At 47.8% G+C, this 14,771-nt stretch overlaps 1 protein-coding gene across 1 annotated transcript; it reads right to left on the minus strand.

Annotated features, from left to right (window-relative positions):
* Window positions 1-208: 208 nt before the first annotated feature.
* NEURL4 (neuralized E3 ubiquitin protein ligase 4) lies at window positions 209-14,672 on the minus strand. Its single transcript, XM_074225459.1, has 28 exons — window positions 14,445-14,672; window positions 13,674-14,103; window positions 12,766-13,076; window positions 12,357-12,468; window positions 12,181-12,269; window positions 11,804-11,876; window positions 11,311-11,578; window positions 10,932-11,113; window positions 10,436-10,521; window positions 10,060-10,222; window positions 9,720-9,918; window positions 9,525-9,601; window positions 9,357-9,435; window positions 8,693-8,868; window positions 8,370-8,498; window positions 7,561-7,706; window positions 7,040-7,270; window positions 6,737-6,835; window positions 6,253-6,414; window positions 5,790-5,954; window positions 5,110-5,268; window positions 4,571-4,750; window positions 4,194-4,281; window positions 3,809-3,916; window positions 3,409-3,553; window positions 2,668-2,780; window positions 2,339-2,507; window positions 209-2,054 (listed from the first exon to the last, which is right to left on the minus strand). Exons 1-28 carry the CDS (start codon window positions 14,670-14,672, stop codon window positions 1,850-1,852), a joined length of 4,572 nt encoding a protein of 1,523 aa, XP_074081560.1. The 3' UTR covers window positions 209-1,849.
* Between the last annotated feature and the right edge of the window lie 99 nt (window positions 14,673-14,771).

Here is a 14,771-nt window from a genome sequence, read left to right on the forward strand (position 1 = left end):
CAGCCCTCCTACAGGCCGCGGATTTCGTCATTTCCTGATTCATGGGTAAGTACTTCCGGGGCCAGAGATGACCGAGGAAGCATCTCTGCACGCTGCCTGGGCTGGGGGAGGGGAGAGGCGGAAGGGAAGGCTGAGAAAGAGGGCGAGTACTGCGGCTGCGCGAGGTGCACATGGCTTGGGGCGACCAAGTTACGTCTGGGCCTGCGCCCCAACCAGCCGCGGGGCGTGCGGGATAAGTAGGGGGCGGAGGAGTGTAAAGGATCCCAAGCTAGCCCGATGTTTTTAATGAGAATACCCCTCTCTTCCAGCCCGGGACCTTCCCGCCTCTACTGAGGATTCCCCCATCCCGAATTTGGAAAATGGGAATGGTTTCCTCTCCCCGAAAACCTAATTCTTCCATACTATTTGGAAGGCAGGGGCTGGAGTCTAGCAGCTAATAGAATGGAAGGAACCCGTAAGAAATCCTTTAGCCTAATTCCCTAATTCTACACAAGGCCCAGAGAGGCAAAAGGACTTGCCTAATGTCACGCACTAGTAAGCAGCCGAGCCAAATTAGAACCCCTATCAATATACTCAAGCACTGCATAGTGCTTCCCCCGTCCTTGAGAAGGCCACCTTGTCTATTGTGGAAGACGAGGGGGATGGAACGAACACTGCTTTAAGAATACTAAAAAAGAACTTCGAAACTAAAGAGAATTATGGAAGTTAGGCTCCCTTATCATTGTTCCATCCGGAAATTAAGTAGAATCAAAGAACCTCTATCTATGAGATACTTAGGTACCAGGGTACCAAAAGATTCTGATCATTTGGGGATGGGAGCCAGGAATTTAGGATAGCATAGACACGCATGGCAGTGAAAAGTCTGAGGTCAATAATTTTTTTCCTGAGAATTTTTTAGGTTGATCATCATTGAGAGAGAAGACAAGTTGACTCCACACTGCTGTCAGGGATACAGAACAGAACAAACTGTAGGGGTCCTTCCTGATAATAACTAGAATTTTAAAAATTCATTTTAATTAAACAATTTTTAAGGTCTGAAAACTGTTTAATAATACTGATCTTCACAAAAGCCTTTTGAAGTAGGTGTTCTCTCTTATCCCTATTTTACCATTAGGAAACACACAGAAAAAACTTGCCCAGGCTCACACAGTGGCTAAGGTAGAATTCGAACTCAGTCCTTCTTGAAACTCCCAAGTCCCATTTTATTCATTGGGATACCTAATTGCTTACATCTCCTTGGAACTCTCTTGGGTTAGGATTTCCCTAGACAAGTACAAGTGGAGACTGGGACTAACAAGGTTGTATATGAGACAGGACATTTATTTCAGTTCTTTAAGAAATCAAAGTATGTAACAGCTGTACAGGGGTGGCTCCTTTGCCCCCAGCTATTCCTTCCCATTGGAAAAAGTAACAACGGATTGGGGAGGGATGGAGACAACTCCCCCAGGGATTCACATTAACCAGAAACAACGGAAATAAATTAAGTGACGGGAATTTCCCCAAATCAGTGCATGAGGAAAGGGAGGGAATAGTGGGGTCAAGCAAGAGTTCATTAGGGGAAGCATTCCAAATTCAGCCCCCATGGACTTTCCCAACTCATAGAAAAGTGTTCTGGACCTTTGCAATTCCCCCAAATCTGCAGACAACCCTCAACCTAGGAGAGCTATCCCCCAAATTGGGAATTCTTCCAAACAAAAATGCAAAGCACCCTAGAAATCTGGGAAGTTCCTGCCATGTCCCCTCACTTCCCTGGGAATGATCGGGGGAATGTATAAAAAGTTGGTGCTTCCCAAGTCCACACATAAACCTTCCCTTGCCATTGTGCTTGGCAATATGGGCCCATATGCTCTCACTCCACTCGTACCAGCAAGGCATAGAGCAACGTGGCACCCTTTTCCTTGGTTACCCACTCGAGTTCAGCAGGGCTAAAGTGGGGATCAGGGGGACCCCCAAGGGCTGTAGAGGGTGGGCCAGGTGTGTAGGATCCAGGACGTACACACACCTGGAATGCCACCTGGGCCTGGTAGGGCCTCTGAGATTTGGGGTCCCGGAATCTAAAAACAAGAAAGAAGGAAGGGCCTGTTGGGATGGTAGAAGAAAAAAGGACATAGGAAGGAAAGTGAAAATGTACAAACACAGTGGAAAAATTGTAGATTAGAGGAAGAAATGGAAAGGCATTGGTGAAAGCAATAGTCAAGTATTACAACCAAAATCCAATGGAAACAAAATGGGTTTAAAAAAAAAAGCTGGGTTACAAGGATCTCCCCCTCCATGCTTCACTAATATTTCCATTCCTTAGTTACCCCAAGTTTAATTCCCTTTATTCTCCTTCACTCACTGCACTTTGGAAGCAAGGGCATCAGTCCCAGCAGCATGCCGAAGGGAAGGGGAAAGCAGCACAGGAGGGGGCTGCTCCTCACGAGGAGAGACACAGTTTTCACCAGATTCTCCATACCCACACCCTGGCTCTGCCTTTAAAGGCCGACAGCTCAGGATTGAAGCACTGCCTGAGGGTAAAGGGGAATGGTTAGAGGCTCTTTCCCTTTATTTCTCCTACCCTTGATATCTCCCCTTCATGATCTCTTCCATATCAGGGGAAGAAGTCCTGGTCCCCCACCCCCAATCATTCCTTTCGGCATATCCTTCAATATTCTACCATCCTGTTACCTGCCCCGAGCTCCCCTCGGTCCAGCACCCTCCGAACAGCCCCAACATTACTCCCATGATAAGCCATGTGCCACTTCTTAGAAAGTGCTGCTGTCTCCAACTGTGGATTCATTCTGAAGGAAAGAAACGTGTATATCTGTCTGACCCTGAATACATCACAGCCCTCTCTCTTCAGAGAGGAACAAGATGGACTTGTTCGGTTCAATTGTCCTGCTGAAAACTACCTGATAAAAAAACAGAGCACAGCTCTAGAAAGAATCAGAATTCAAAATTAGGTCCTCCACCTCCCAGGCCAAGGCACTTTTGTTATACTTTTTCTTAAAATTCTGAACAGAAACATCAAACAAAATCAAAGAAAATTGTATAAAAAAACTGCAGACTTCTATTATGTACAACTTGTTTGGGGTTTTTTTTGATGTTCAACTTGTAGTTTTGTCCTGATTCCCCTATGCTTTCTAACCTTTCTCTCTTTTTTTTTAAAGTTTCTCTGGTGACTTTTTTCCTGTGAGGTAGGAATGGGTTGGGAAACGATGGTTAAGAAGGCAAAGAGGTAATAAGGAGAAGGCAGCAAAAAAGGAGGGAAAAAAAAAAATCAAACCTCTTGCAAATTTTGATTTTGAAGTCATATCCTTGAATAGGAAATTGTACATCTATTGAAAAGCAAACTCTCATACTTCTCTGGGCATTGTTTCCTAAACTGTATTAGGGTTCCACCTTCAGCCCCCACCCCAAGCCACATGCCTGAGGTTGAAGCGACACCAGCCAAAGGGCAAGGCATACTCTTGTGGTGGTTCCCCTCGACGACGATGTGCCTCATCTCCACGAAGTTTCCGACAGGACTCACAGTAGCACAGGCTTCTCTTGGGGGGTGGGACAAAGTAATCCTCTGGCAAAAAAAAGAAAAAGGCTTAGTTCAGGGACTTTATTTCCTACGAAATTTTTATCTTATCTGCGTCCAAGTTAAAGTCTGTCCCTTCAGCCCTTAGAAATGATCCCATTCCTCTGCCTTACCAATTCCCCTCCCCCCCACCCCCCACCTTCTATCCCCAAACTGTTTGGGAGTTTGAGGAAAGCACAACCCTAGTGTCCCAAGAAGGAAGAATTAAGAGTTGATGGTAGTGTTAAGTGACTGGAGTCTCACCTGGCAATAGCAGCAACTCCTGGAATCGAGAGCAGAGAGCATGGTATTCACAACTCTTTAAAGGACTGGCATCTGTTGGTGGGGCCCAACATACACTCTCTTTGATGCCTGAAAGATAGGGACAAATCAAAGTAGGGAAGGGTAGAGAGGGAAAAAAAAAAGTCAAATGGAGTAAAAGAGGAAGACATGAGAACATGCATGCTTTGGGGCATCTCCTGCCTTCAAGGTACTTCATTCATGTTCTTAAATGACTGTTTAGGAGAAGGGAGAACTGATTCTCTTGGGAAGAAGGCAAGGGCAGGTGGCTAGAAAAAGGAGTAGAATTAAGAATAACAAGACCCTCTCCAATGGGGCTGTAAGAGTTTAGGACCTTCCTGAGCCTCACCATCTACCACATCAGCTTTCTCCATGTCCCCCTGGATTCCAGCTCCCTCCCCATTGGCTGCTCCTGTCTCAAGGCTCATAATTGTCACCTGGAGAAGAAGGAGAAGGGTTGGTTAACTTTTGGTCTGCTGCTCTCCCTTACCACAATGGATTGACTCAATCCCACTGTATACCCCACTCCCTCCTGCATCCCCCATAGACCCTTCTGTCTCAATTCCTTTTCCCCTTTAAATTCCTTGGTTCTCTCCATCAACCCCATAAAATCTTTACTACACCCCCAATTCTAACTTTTGAAAATACCACCACCACCACCACGCTCCTCTGACTAGATTCCTCCCCCCTTCCAGCACTATCCCTGACCCACCACCCCCTGCTGACCTGCTCACACTGGCCATAGAGGTCCACTAGGGCATGGCAGGGCTGGGGCACCTCAGCCACAGCCACACCCTGGTCCACACCATTGACATAGAGGTGCAGCCCCCCAGACCCGTCCAACCTCAGCCCCAGCATCGTGCCTTCTGGGCACGTGTCCAGGTTTGGCCCATACTTCTCGCAGATCTGGGAGGACAAAAGCATGGGAAGTGAGGCACTTCTCAGAAAACCCCAGCCCTCAGAAATCAATACTCATTCTCCAGTATTCTCAACTGATCATTCCATACTCAAAACATATACTTTTATTCTTATTCCCTTATGATTCCCCCAATGCTTGTTCCTACTTCTCATTCATAGCCCTATTACTCCCCCTTCTTTAGATTCACATTACCTTTATATTCTACTCTTATTGCTCCTTGGCTCCCCAATTCCTATATCTTTCCATTTTTTTCATGGCCCTATTCCTTTTTGAATCCCAGTGATCTCCATTCACTGGATCTGCTTTGCCTACAGGACTATTCCCCCTCTTTACATGCCCTGCCCACCTTGAGGCCATTATGGAAGATACCCTGGCCCCGAAGTAGCCAGGCAGCCCGTTTGAGGGCACAAGCTGAAGCTGGGAAGTTGAGCCGCTCAGGGGGGCAGGCAATGACTCCCAGGGCCAGGGATGAAGTCCACTGCCGATTCAGAAAGTCCAGCCGCACCTGGGGGGGGAGGGGAGATTACCTCCTAGCAGCCACTGACCAACAGGAAGTGCTCTCACTGGGTGGGACAGGGGAGAGGAGAAATAGGACACATCACTTCCCCTGCAGATATGAAGAAGAGGGATTTAACTATGATTTTTGACAAATTCCTCCTCAAACAAGCACTATCCATGTTAATTTTGTACAATTTCCTTTCTAGGTAAGAAAAGGTAAGGCTCGCCAGCAAAGGTGTCATTCAGAAAGGAACCTATCAAGAGTCTTGACTTTACTCCTCTCTGGCTATGAAACAAGAGATGATATCCTCTCCTAACCACAGAAGGAAATCAACATACTTTATCTTTTCCAGGAGAGACTGCCAAACTGTAATTTTATTTTCTATTCAACAAGAAAGTAAATGCAAGGAGGTAGACCTTTTGTTTATTAGGCAAGGAAGTAACTGGGGTCAGAAGGAAAGGAGGAATGAATTCTTTCAGGGCAAGGACCTCCCTTCCTATTCAGGGAGGAATGAGGTCCCAGCCCACCTGGACCAGCTGCTGAGGAACCAAGGGTTGGTTTATTACAACTATGCCCTGGTTGTAGCTGGCCACACGTGTGGCTGTCAGGTTCCCATTGGACAAGAGGATGTTCTTTCCATGATTCTCCAGGAACTCAAGGGCTGCAGGGGTAACCACAGCTTCATTCTCACCCTGTTGGAAGAACCATATAGGTATCAACTAGGGCTCCAACTCATCCTTTTCCATTCTAACAGGTCCTAGTCTAATTAATAGAGAAGAGTATGCCCCTGTGTTGAGAATCAATGAAAACTGAGGTATACAGCTCTTGCTCACATTAGATAGTGGAATATCTAGACTTTTTCCTACTTCCCTCCAGCCCCTAATATCCAAGACATACAAATATAGTTCAGAAGGTTTAATTTTAATTAAATGGCAACAGGGACTACTGACACTTGATTATTTTTTCCTTGCCCCAAACCTTAATTCTTACCATGGTGCCTGGTTCTTCATCATCATCTTCTTCTTCACCCTCACTGCCGGTATCTGAGCTGAGGGAGGGTGGCTTGGTGCCTTCAATCTCCTCTAGCATTGAGGAGCTGACAATGGAGATGACCTTCACTCGCCCGTACAGGTCCAGCACCACCCACACATTCTGGGAGCACACATGGGTAAGGGAGAGGAGTATTACAGCATACCTCCTTCTCCCCAGTCTGCTGCTCTTCATACAAATCCTACACTCAACAAGGGAGAAAAACTGAGGGACAAGACTAAGGGAGAGCTGGGATTTCAGTACAAGATTAGGGGAAGGGGGGGAAAGTAATCAGTGGAATCTAAAGGTGACTAGGAAAAGATGTATGGAAAGAAGGCAGGGAAAGTATCTCTTAAGGATCGAAAGGCATGAACTAAAAAGGAGTAAAAGGGCTATGGACCTGAGAAAAAAAGAACAGGGAAATGAGAATATCCAACAGCAGTACCTTGGCAATGCCAGTGGCTGCAGGTCCCATGTCCTCACCATCCACCAGAATATGCATTGTGTCATCTGCCCCTCTACGTATTCCTACACGGCTTCCCACCTACACAGATTTCAAATGGATTTATAACTTGATAACTTTGCATACATTTTCTGCATTCTCCTCTCCTAGTCGTCCTACCCAGATATCTGTCCTCATCTTCCATAATCCCAGATCACCTCTCCCCAATATTCTCCTCTCTCAATCCCCAGATTTCTGAGTCCTCCCAAGGGTCTATAGCAAATCTACAATCTCTGTCCTGCTCACCCCCAGCCTCTCCAGATTTCGTCCATAGTTCATCCGCTGAAGCTGTCCATTACGTCTCACCTCACAGCCAGAAACCATCCATGTTGTCTTGGTCCGTAGTTCTGGTAGTGAAGTGGGTAGCCCTGTACCTGCCCCGGTTCCTCCCCCAGGTCCCAAGTCCCCTGGTAAAAGTGTTGTTAGCCCTATTTTGAATGAACCTGCCCACTTCTCATCCAGCTCTTCCACTTGCACCTGGAAGAAAGAGGAAGGAAGTCAGGAGATGAGGTAAAATCAATAGGGAAGAAAGAGAAGCATGAAGATAGAATTGTCATGAGTTTCCTCCAAATTGTCTTAACAGTCAAACTCTGAGACTTTTTTTTTTAGGTTTTTTTTGTAAGGCAAACAGGGTTAAGTGGCTTGCCCAAGGCCACACAGCTAGGTAATTATTAAGTGTCTGAGACCGGATTTGAACCCAGGTACTCCTGCTTTGAGACTATTTCAAGGAGGCTCCCAACCCTATCACTACCATTTCATGTTCCTACCTCAAAGACCTCATCAGTCCTGAGCTCCTTCATGCTGAAGACTAGGCCATGAGCATAGCCAGCTACCCTCATGGCCCGAGTTCCATCTTCTCCAAATGTCACATTTTTCCCACAGTTGCTGTGGAATCGATGAGCCACACCTGCCACTGGAAAAAGAAGAGTAAAGACAGGGAAGTTGGGGGCATAGAAAAAAAGGAGACATAACTTTTCTAAGCTGGGAGCAAGATGTAAATATCAGTACGTATCTTTTTAGCCAAAAAGTCTTAAGACATTTTTCACTCCTGAATGGTCAGAGGCAAGAATGCCTTATGAAGTCATCTCTTCATCAGAGAGACACCAAACTTAGGCTGCCTGCCTCTGCAGAAAGTGAGAGAGAAGACTCAGTACACTATTGTACACTATTTCCTATTCAAACAGGAAACTGGGAGGGGCAGCAAGGACATATAAAGCAATACATCTAGCTTTATAAGAGAAGAACGAGTCAAAGCTGGCCAGAAGTTGAAAGGAACAGTTCCTTAACCCCAAGTCTGAAAGTTCATGTATTTATGACATTATTTATTCAGAAAGAAAAAAGCAATGGGTCATTCCTCTTCCATTTCTCTCTGAATCCTTAAGTCTTCTCTTCCATCCAAAAATGCCCTGTCCTTAACCTATATCAATGAAACCACCCTATATCCTTGAGAATTTTTTCTCATCTACGATCCCTAAAACCACAGCTATTATTTCCCATATACAACAATTCCAGGTCTCAAGTGCTTCATTTGTCTATATCATTGTTTCCAAAGATACCTTATACCTGAAATTCTCACCTGGGGAATGAAGAGGGAAAGATTTTTCAGTGGCATTGCTGGTTGATAGGCTGTTATCCATAGGACCTGTAGCACTGGTAATGGAGACTTGGACACACTGGCCATAGAGATCCACCACAGCATACACCTCTGGGATCAGAGGAAGAGGCAGGGGCTGGGACACCAGTTGCCTGAAATTCTAAAGGCAATGAGGCCTAAGGTATCTGAGTCCTCAAAAGGGGTGTGGGTTGAGGGGGTGCCTTACACCCCTAAAGGGAAAAGGCTGGTTTGGCAAACTAGAGACTAGAGGGCCAGACACTTGGACTCCTGAACAGGGAGGTCACCTTTCCCAGCAGGGAGGCCAGAACAGGCAGGCCCTTGGTCTTGGCCATTGATGAAGTAATGCAGATCACCCTTAGCAGTACGCATCATGCCAATTCGAGAGCCAGTGCCTAGAGAATCAAGGTCACAGCCATAGTTGTTTCGCATGGTGTTTCCATCCTGCATGATAGCTGTGCCACTATTAAGGGAAGAAAGGGAAAGGGGAAGTCGTCAGTCTCCCTGTCAAAACAGGGAAACCCACCCTGTTAGCAAAAACAATATTAAGACCAGGATGTTTTTCCAGGCCTAGCCTTGAACTCTCACTATCAATTCCCTTCGACTTAGACATCATTTTAGTGAAGTCACCTCAACCTAGATATATTACCACATAATCCTTTATCTAAAGCATCTGCCTGACATGGTTTCTATATGTTATGTTGCATTCTTCTCTCCATTCCACAATAAATCTATTTTTTTCCTTATACTTATGTAACAGTTTAGACCATTATGATGGAAATTCTCCATTAACAATGACTATATCTCTATACAACAAAGCTTCTGCACAGAAAGGTGAAGCTAGGTTTCATCCTCTCCCACCTCCTTTATCCTATCCCATGCCTGCAGAGTCCTTTGTCAAGAAGGCACTCAAGAAATGACAGAAGTGAATGGGTGAATAAATTGCCTCACCTCAGCATCCATGTGTCATAGTCAATGTCAGTCATTGTGTTTGGGAACTCTAGATCCTCAGGCCGTATGGCAGTCACTCCTGAGTGGGGAAAAAGAGGAGTCCCCTTTATGGTTCAGGCAACAATCCTTAAATGCTAACTTTCCCCTCAAACACAATAACCAACTTACCAGCCTCAATAGAACCTGACCAACGATCAACCATCTTCTGGATGACAATCTCAAAGAGTTCTCCATCTCGAAGGGCTCTGGCAGAGAAGGGGGAAAGACTCAAAGATAGCCTCTGAAGGCATCAGGGATGCAAGAAGCAAGAAGGAGAAGTAGGAAGGAAAAGGCAACTGGTATCTTAATTCCTAAGCAACTGACCTGTTGGAGATGACAATTGCATCATTGAATTCACTCCGACAGTTGTGCCTGAGTGCTGTGCGGCCCCCATTAGTGATGACAGCATTGCTGCCATGAAGCTGGTGGAATCGGAGGTCAGTGGCTCCAGCCCCAGATGAAGGGGAACTTGGTGACAGCTGGTTATTTCCTTCGGAAACATCATCGGGAAGTGGCAATAGCTCTAGGGATTGGGGAGAGAGCCAGAAATCAGTTACCACATCCTTGTTTCATATTTCTCACATTTCTTGGTGTCCAACTCCTCTAAGACCTCCCATTTAGACCCACAAAGTGCTTCCTGCTTGTCTTTATGTTCTTTTCTCACCAGAGTCATCCACAATGGTGGCTTGTGCAGCCTGACCATAGAGATCAACCACAGCATAAACCCCTGGGGGCACATTCCATGCTGCAGGGCCCTGGGCCACCCCATTGACAAAGAAGTGAAGGGTCCCATCTTCTCGTCGTACTACACCCACTGTGTCCCCTGCCTTGAGGAAAGGAATAAGAAATTAATCATAGATCCTGAACCATAATGAGTGAAAGAAAGTATGTTGTTATCTACTACCCACCACTAACCATTCTATACTCTCTCTTCCCCCAGGGCCCACCCCTCTGAAGTGGTTGAGGGTGAGAAATTATTTCCATACTCTATCCCTGCTATGCCCCTTAGGGAATAAAGTTCAACACTCCCTACACCAGACCTTGAGTCTGTCAAGGTTGTGACCATACTCGTCCAGGATGGTTGTCCCATTGTGCATCACCCCATTCCCAGTCATCATCCAGGTTCCTGATGAAAAAAAAAAAAACAGGTGGAGGTTGGGAAAAATTTAGGTTATTAAGAGATTAGTGTGATATAAACAACAAAGGAGTGTGCATTAGATTACTAGGATTTTAAATTTGAAGACTAGGGTTTTAAATTCAGATTTTTTCTTTGATTGAGAGTAAGACCCTGAACTAATTTGGGTCTATTTTCCTAAATTAGGGAATGATGAAATTGAGCTAGAGGCTTTAAAGAATCTATTGTTTTATAATTCCCCAAGGACTCCCACTTTCCTTATCCTTAGTTACTGCTTTCTTCCTTCTCAAAACTTGTCCCTCTAGACCCTTCCTTGCTTCGACAATTTTTCCCCAAGTCCTTAGACAAAATCAGCCCCTTTCAAACATTTCTCTCCACCCGTGGAGCAGAAGCCCTGTTACCTGACCGCAAGTTGGTCATAGTAGAAGGCAGTTGCAAATAAGCTGGATTGTGGGTGGTGACTCCAATTTCAATTGAACCTGCCCACTTGTCCACCATCTTGTCAATTCGAACCTGGAATAGCTCTCCATCCCGAAGAGCCCGGCTACTCAACACCACACCATGATTGAAGTCATCAGTGGCACTGCAAGCAAATGGGAAATCAGCTCCATTTTTCTAGCTAAAACCCAGCTGTACTTCCAGCTGCCCGCAAATTCCAGCCTTCAACCCCAGACAACTTCCAAACCCCAGTTATCCCTTAGGTGCCACTCTGTCCCTCTATTCTGAAGGAATTTCACCCTATCCTGATCCAACCAAGCACCCCTATCCCAGAGGCTATACTGGGGTCGAAGAGCAGTTCGTCCTTCATGGGTGATTGCTGCTTTCTGTCCACAGTTGGGATGGAAGAGCAAGCGATCAGGTTCAGAGTGGGTAAGGCCAGGAGGAGGCCTTCGATGGGCACCCTCTGGGGACAGGGCCCGAAGTATAGCATTGTTTCGTCGAAGACGGTCGCTGTGGTTGTGGTTGTGGACAATGGTCACCTTCACTGCCATTCCATACAAGTCTACCACACCATACACCACTGGGGGTGTCACTGAAGTTGCCACACCTATCCAAAGATCAAGAAAGAAAGTAAGGAAGGAGAGTAAATCTTAAGGAGAGACAAACTGAGAGAGAAGCTCAAAGATAATAACACAAAATCATGGAAGGGGAAAGAGGCAGAAAACAAGTCAAATATTGGCCCACTCCCATCTTTTACTCTCCTTATGCAAGAATCTCTCCATTAACATCCACCCAATTAAATTTGATTTCAGCCCTCTTTTCTCCACCTTACCCTGGTCAATTCCGTTGATGAAGAAGTGTAGTGCAGAGCTGGCTTTTCTGGTGAGACCAATGTGGTCCCCTTCCTTTGGGGAAGGAAGTGGGACAAGAGATCTCAGTACTTGGACTTTCAATTCTGTCCACATTCCCAGGGTCCCAAAACTCAAATGAAGCCAAAATCCTGGAGTCTTCCCATCTAACTAACTTATTGGACAGAGGTTAAAACTCAACAATATTAAGAGCAGTTTGAGAAAAAAGTCTGCCCTGCTCCCCCCAACTCACATTTGCAAATAACCCAATTTATCTAGTAGGAAGAATGTCTGAAATACCATCTCTCCCCCCCACCCCAACTCTCTGCAACACTTTTTCAGCCCTGATCCTGGCTCTCACCTGTAGCTCATCTAGACTGAACTCACAGTATTCCCGGCGTGTCCCTTTGCCATTGGTCAGAATCCCACAGCCACTCATCATGATGGTGCCTACAGAAGGGAAACCCTAACTCCCCTTAGTTATGTTCTTAAGATATCCTCTACCAATTCCCCTTATAGGGCCCAGTTCTCTAGTACCTGAGCGCAGATTGGTCATAGTTGCAGGATACTCCAAGCTGTTTGGATTGTGAGTTGTCACTCCAATTTCGATGGAACCTGACCATTTATCCACTAGCTTGTCAATTCGAATCTTAGGATAGAGGGAAGTCAGCAGTTTGAAGAAAGGATGAACAGAATAATGACGGAGGAAACAGACACCCAGCTTAACTCCTTCTATTACCAAGTACTCATGGATAAAATGAAGGGAGGGGGAAAAAAACAACCCTCTGACCCACCCTAAGACCTCCCATCCCCACATTTATCAAGGACATTGTATTATATATCTGGGTTCCTAAAATTTAAGGGACATGGGACTTAAGGGACTAAACTGAGACACAAAATACTTTTCAGAAAAGCAAAGCCAAGATCAAGCCACTAGAGTTCCCACCTCAAACATCTCATTGTCACGTAGTGGGCGATTTGTCATTACTACTCCATTGTTGAACTCGTCTAGAGGCCGTCGTCGCTCAGCTGTCTTGTTGTTGTTGCTAAGTTTGATGAGAGTCCCACACTTCTCATGAAAGAGCAGGGCGTCATTGGAGGTGAGGGGAGTTGGGGCAGAGAGTCCACTCCCACCAGCACCAGGTCCTGGCCCTTCTCCTGCAGGTGGGGAGCCAAGGCTGACACTCAGGAGTCCACCATTGTAAGCAGACAGGATAGCATTACTCACTACTTCTGACAGTTCCATGCCTGAGAAACCTGGAGTCAAGAGATTGGGAAAGGGGGGGAAATAAAGTTCTATTTTCTAAGGGCTTGTTTCTCCTTAATTGAAAACCCTTCCCTTCAAATGCCCACTTCCCTTCTAATCACCCCTTTTCTCCTTCGCCCCAGCCATCTCTCACCCCCTCCTCCTTCCGCACCCTCCCCTCCCACCCACCCCCTCACCATTCTCCGATTCAAGGCTGTTGTGGAACTTGTCCAGCTGGGCCTGGGCTTGGGGCGGCATGAGGGCTAGGGACCAGGGTGGGGTGGGAAGGGAGTAAGGTCTCCGGGCCTTACTCCTGGTCCTTTCAACTAGGACACTTTCTCAGGTCTAGCCCCTCACCCCCAAAACATTCCTTTCAATGACCCCGCATGCATCAGTTTTTCATTTTGCCCCTATCTTCTTCCCACACCCCCTCAAAATACATACCCAACAATTCCACATATCGTACTTGGTTGTCCCTACCACACCAATCGTATCGATTTCTATACCTTCAGCTGTTTCCTATTCCCTCCCCTCAATTAATATACAAACTCCCCCCAATCTTGTGTGTTCCCGACCTACGCCCCTCTTCCTTCCATCCTGGCACTCACCTTCATCTCCGGCGGCCCCTTGATCGGCAGAAGTGTCCCCAGGGGGCAGGACAGGGGCAGGGGGAGGTGCAGGGGTCCCGAGGCCAGGCTCGGGGGGCAGCACGGTGATCTGGGTGCACTTGCCATAGAGGTCCACCACAGCCCAGACTCGGGAGGGCAGGCCCGTGGCAGCCACACCACAGTCCCGCCCATTGACCCAGAGCCGGAGCTCGCCGGCGGCCGTGCGCTCCACGCCCACGCGGTCCCCCTCGCACAGCTGGTCCAGGTCCTGCCCGTACTCTTCCAGCACCGAGCGCCCGTCCCGAAGCACGGAGCACCCGGACACCACCCAAGAGCCCCCCTTCAGTCCTGTGGCGCTACTTGGGAAGTCCAGGACGCCCGGGTCTAACGCCGTCACTCCGATCTCAATGGATCCACTCCAAGAGTTCACCTATATGTGGGGAAATCGGGAATTGGGGGGGGAGAGGGGGCGTGGGGAAAAACAGTTCAGGAGGACCACAGGCCACCTAGGCTTCTCTCCTTCAGGAGGTCCCTCTTTTATCTGGACGCCTCCTTGACTCCCTAGCCCTTCTCCTAGGGTCCTCGTTTTGGGTTTTCCCACCCCCTGACGGTCTCTTTAATTGGCCGTGACTAAAACGTTCCTCAGAAATCTGAAAGGAAAAGCGTCCCCTAGGTTCCTCAGGGCCCGGGTCTCCTGTGACATGGCCCTCCGCGGCAGCGCCTCCGTCCCCCCTCTCCTCCGTCCCCTCCTTCCCCGGGCCCAGGCCACACCTTGCGGTCAATGCGCACCGTGAAGACTCGCCCGTCCCTCAGGGGCTCCCGGCTCAGCACCAGCCCGTGGTTGAACTCCTGGCCCGGCTGCTGCCTTCGCGCCGTGCGGCCGCCGCCGGACAGACTCACCAGCCGCCCAGTGCGCGGGTGCAGCTCCCCGCCGCCGCCGCCGCCGCCGCCGCCGCCGCCCGCCCCGGCCCCCGGCCCTCCCCCCGCCCCCGCCGCCATCCCCGCCGCCGCCGCCGCCCCCCGCTCAGACGCCGACTGACACGGGGGGACTGCGCGACAGCGGTGCTTATCGGCAGCCTGGCAACCCGGCCGGGGAAC

This window comes from Macrotis lagotis, chromosome 2, assembly GCF_037893015.1.
Source record: "Macrotis lagotis isolate mMagLag1 chromosome 2, bilby.v1.9.chrom.fasta, whole genome shotgun sequence".
In the NCBI taxonomy this organism is placed as follows: domain Eukaryota; kingdom Metazoa; phylum Chordata; class Mammalia; order Peramelemorphia; family Peramelidae; genus Macrotis; species Macrotis lagotis.

Coding starts and splice junctions, on each gene's coding strand:
- NEURL4 (XM_074225459.1), bottom strand. CDS start 14,672: ATGGCGGCGGGGGCGGGGGGAGGGCCGGGGGCCGGGGCGGGCGGCGGC. Junction 11,579..11,803: donor CATCAACGGAATTGACCAGG/GTAAGGTGGAGA, acceptor ATCTTTGGATAG/GTGTGGCAACTTCAGTGACA. Junction 10,522..10,931: donor TATGACCAACTTGCGGTCAG/GTAACAGGGCTT, acceptor TTTTTTCATCAG/GAACCTGGATGATGACTGGG.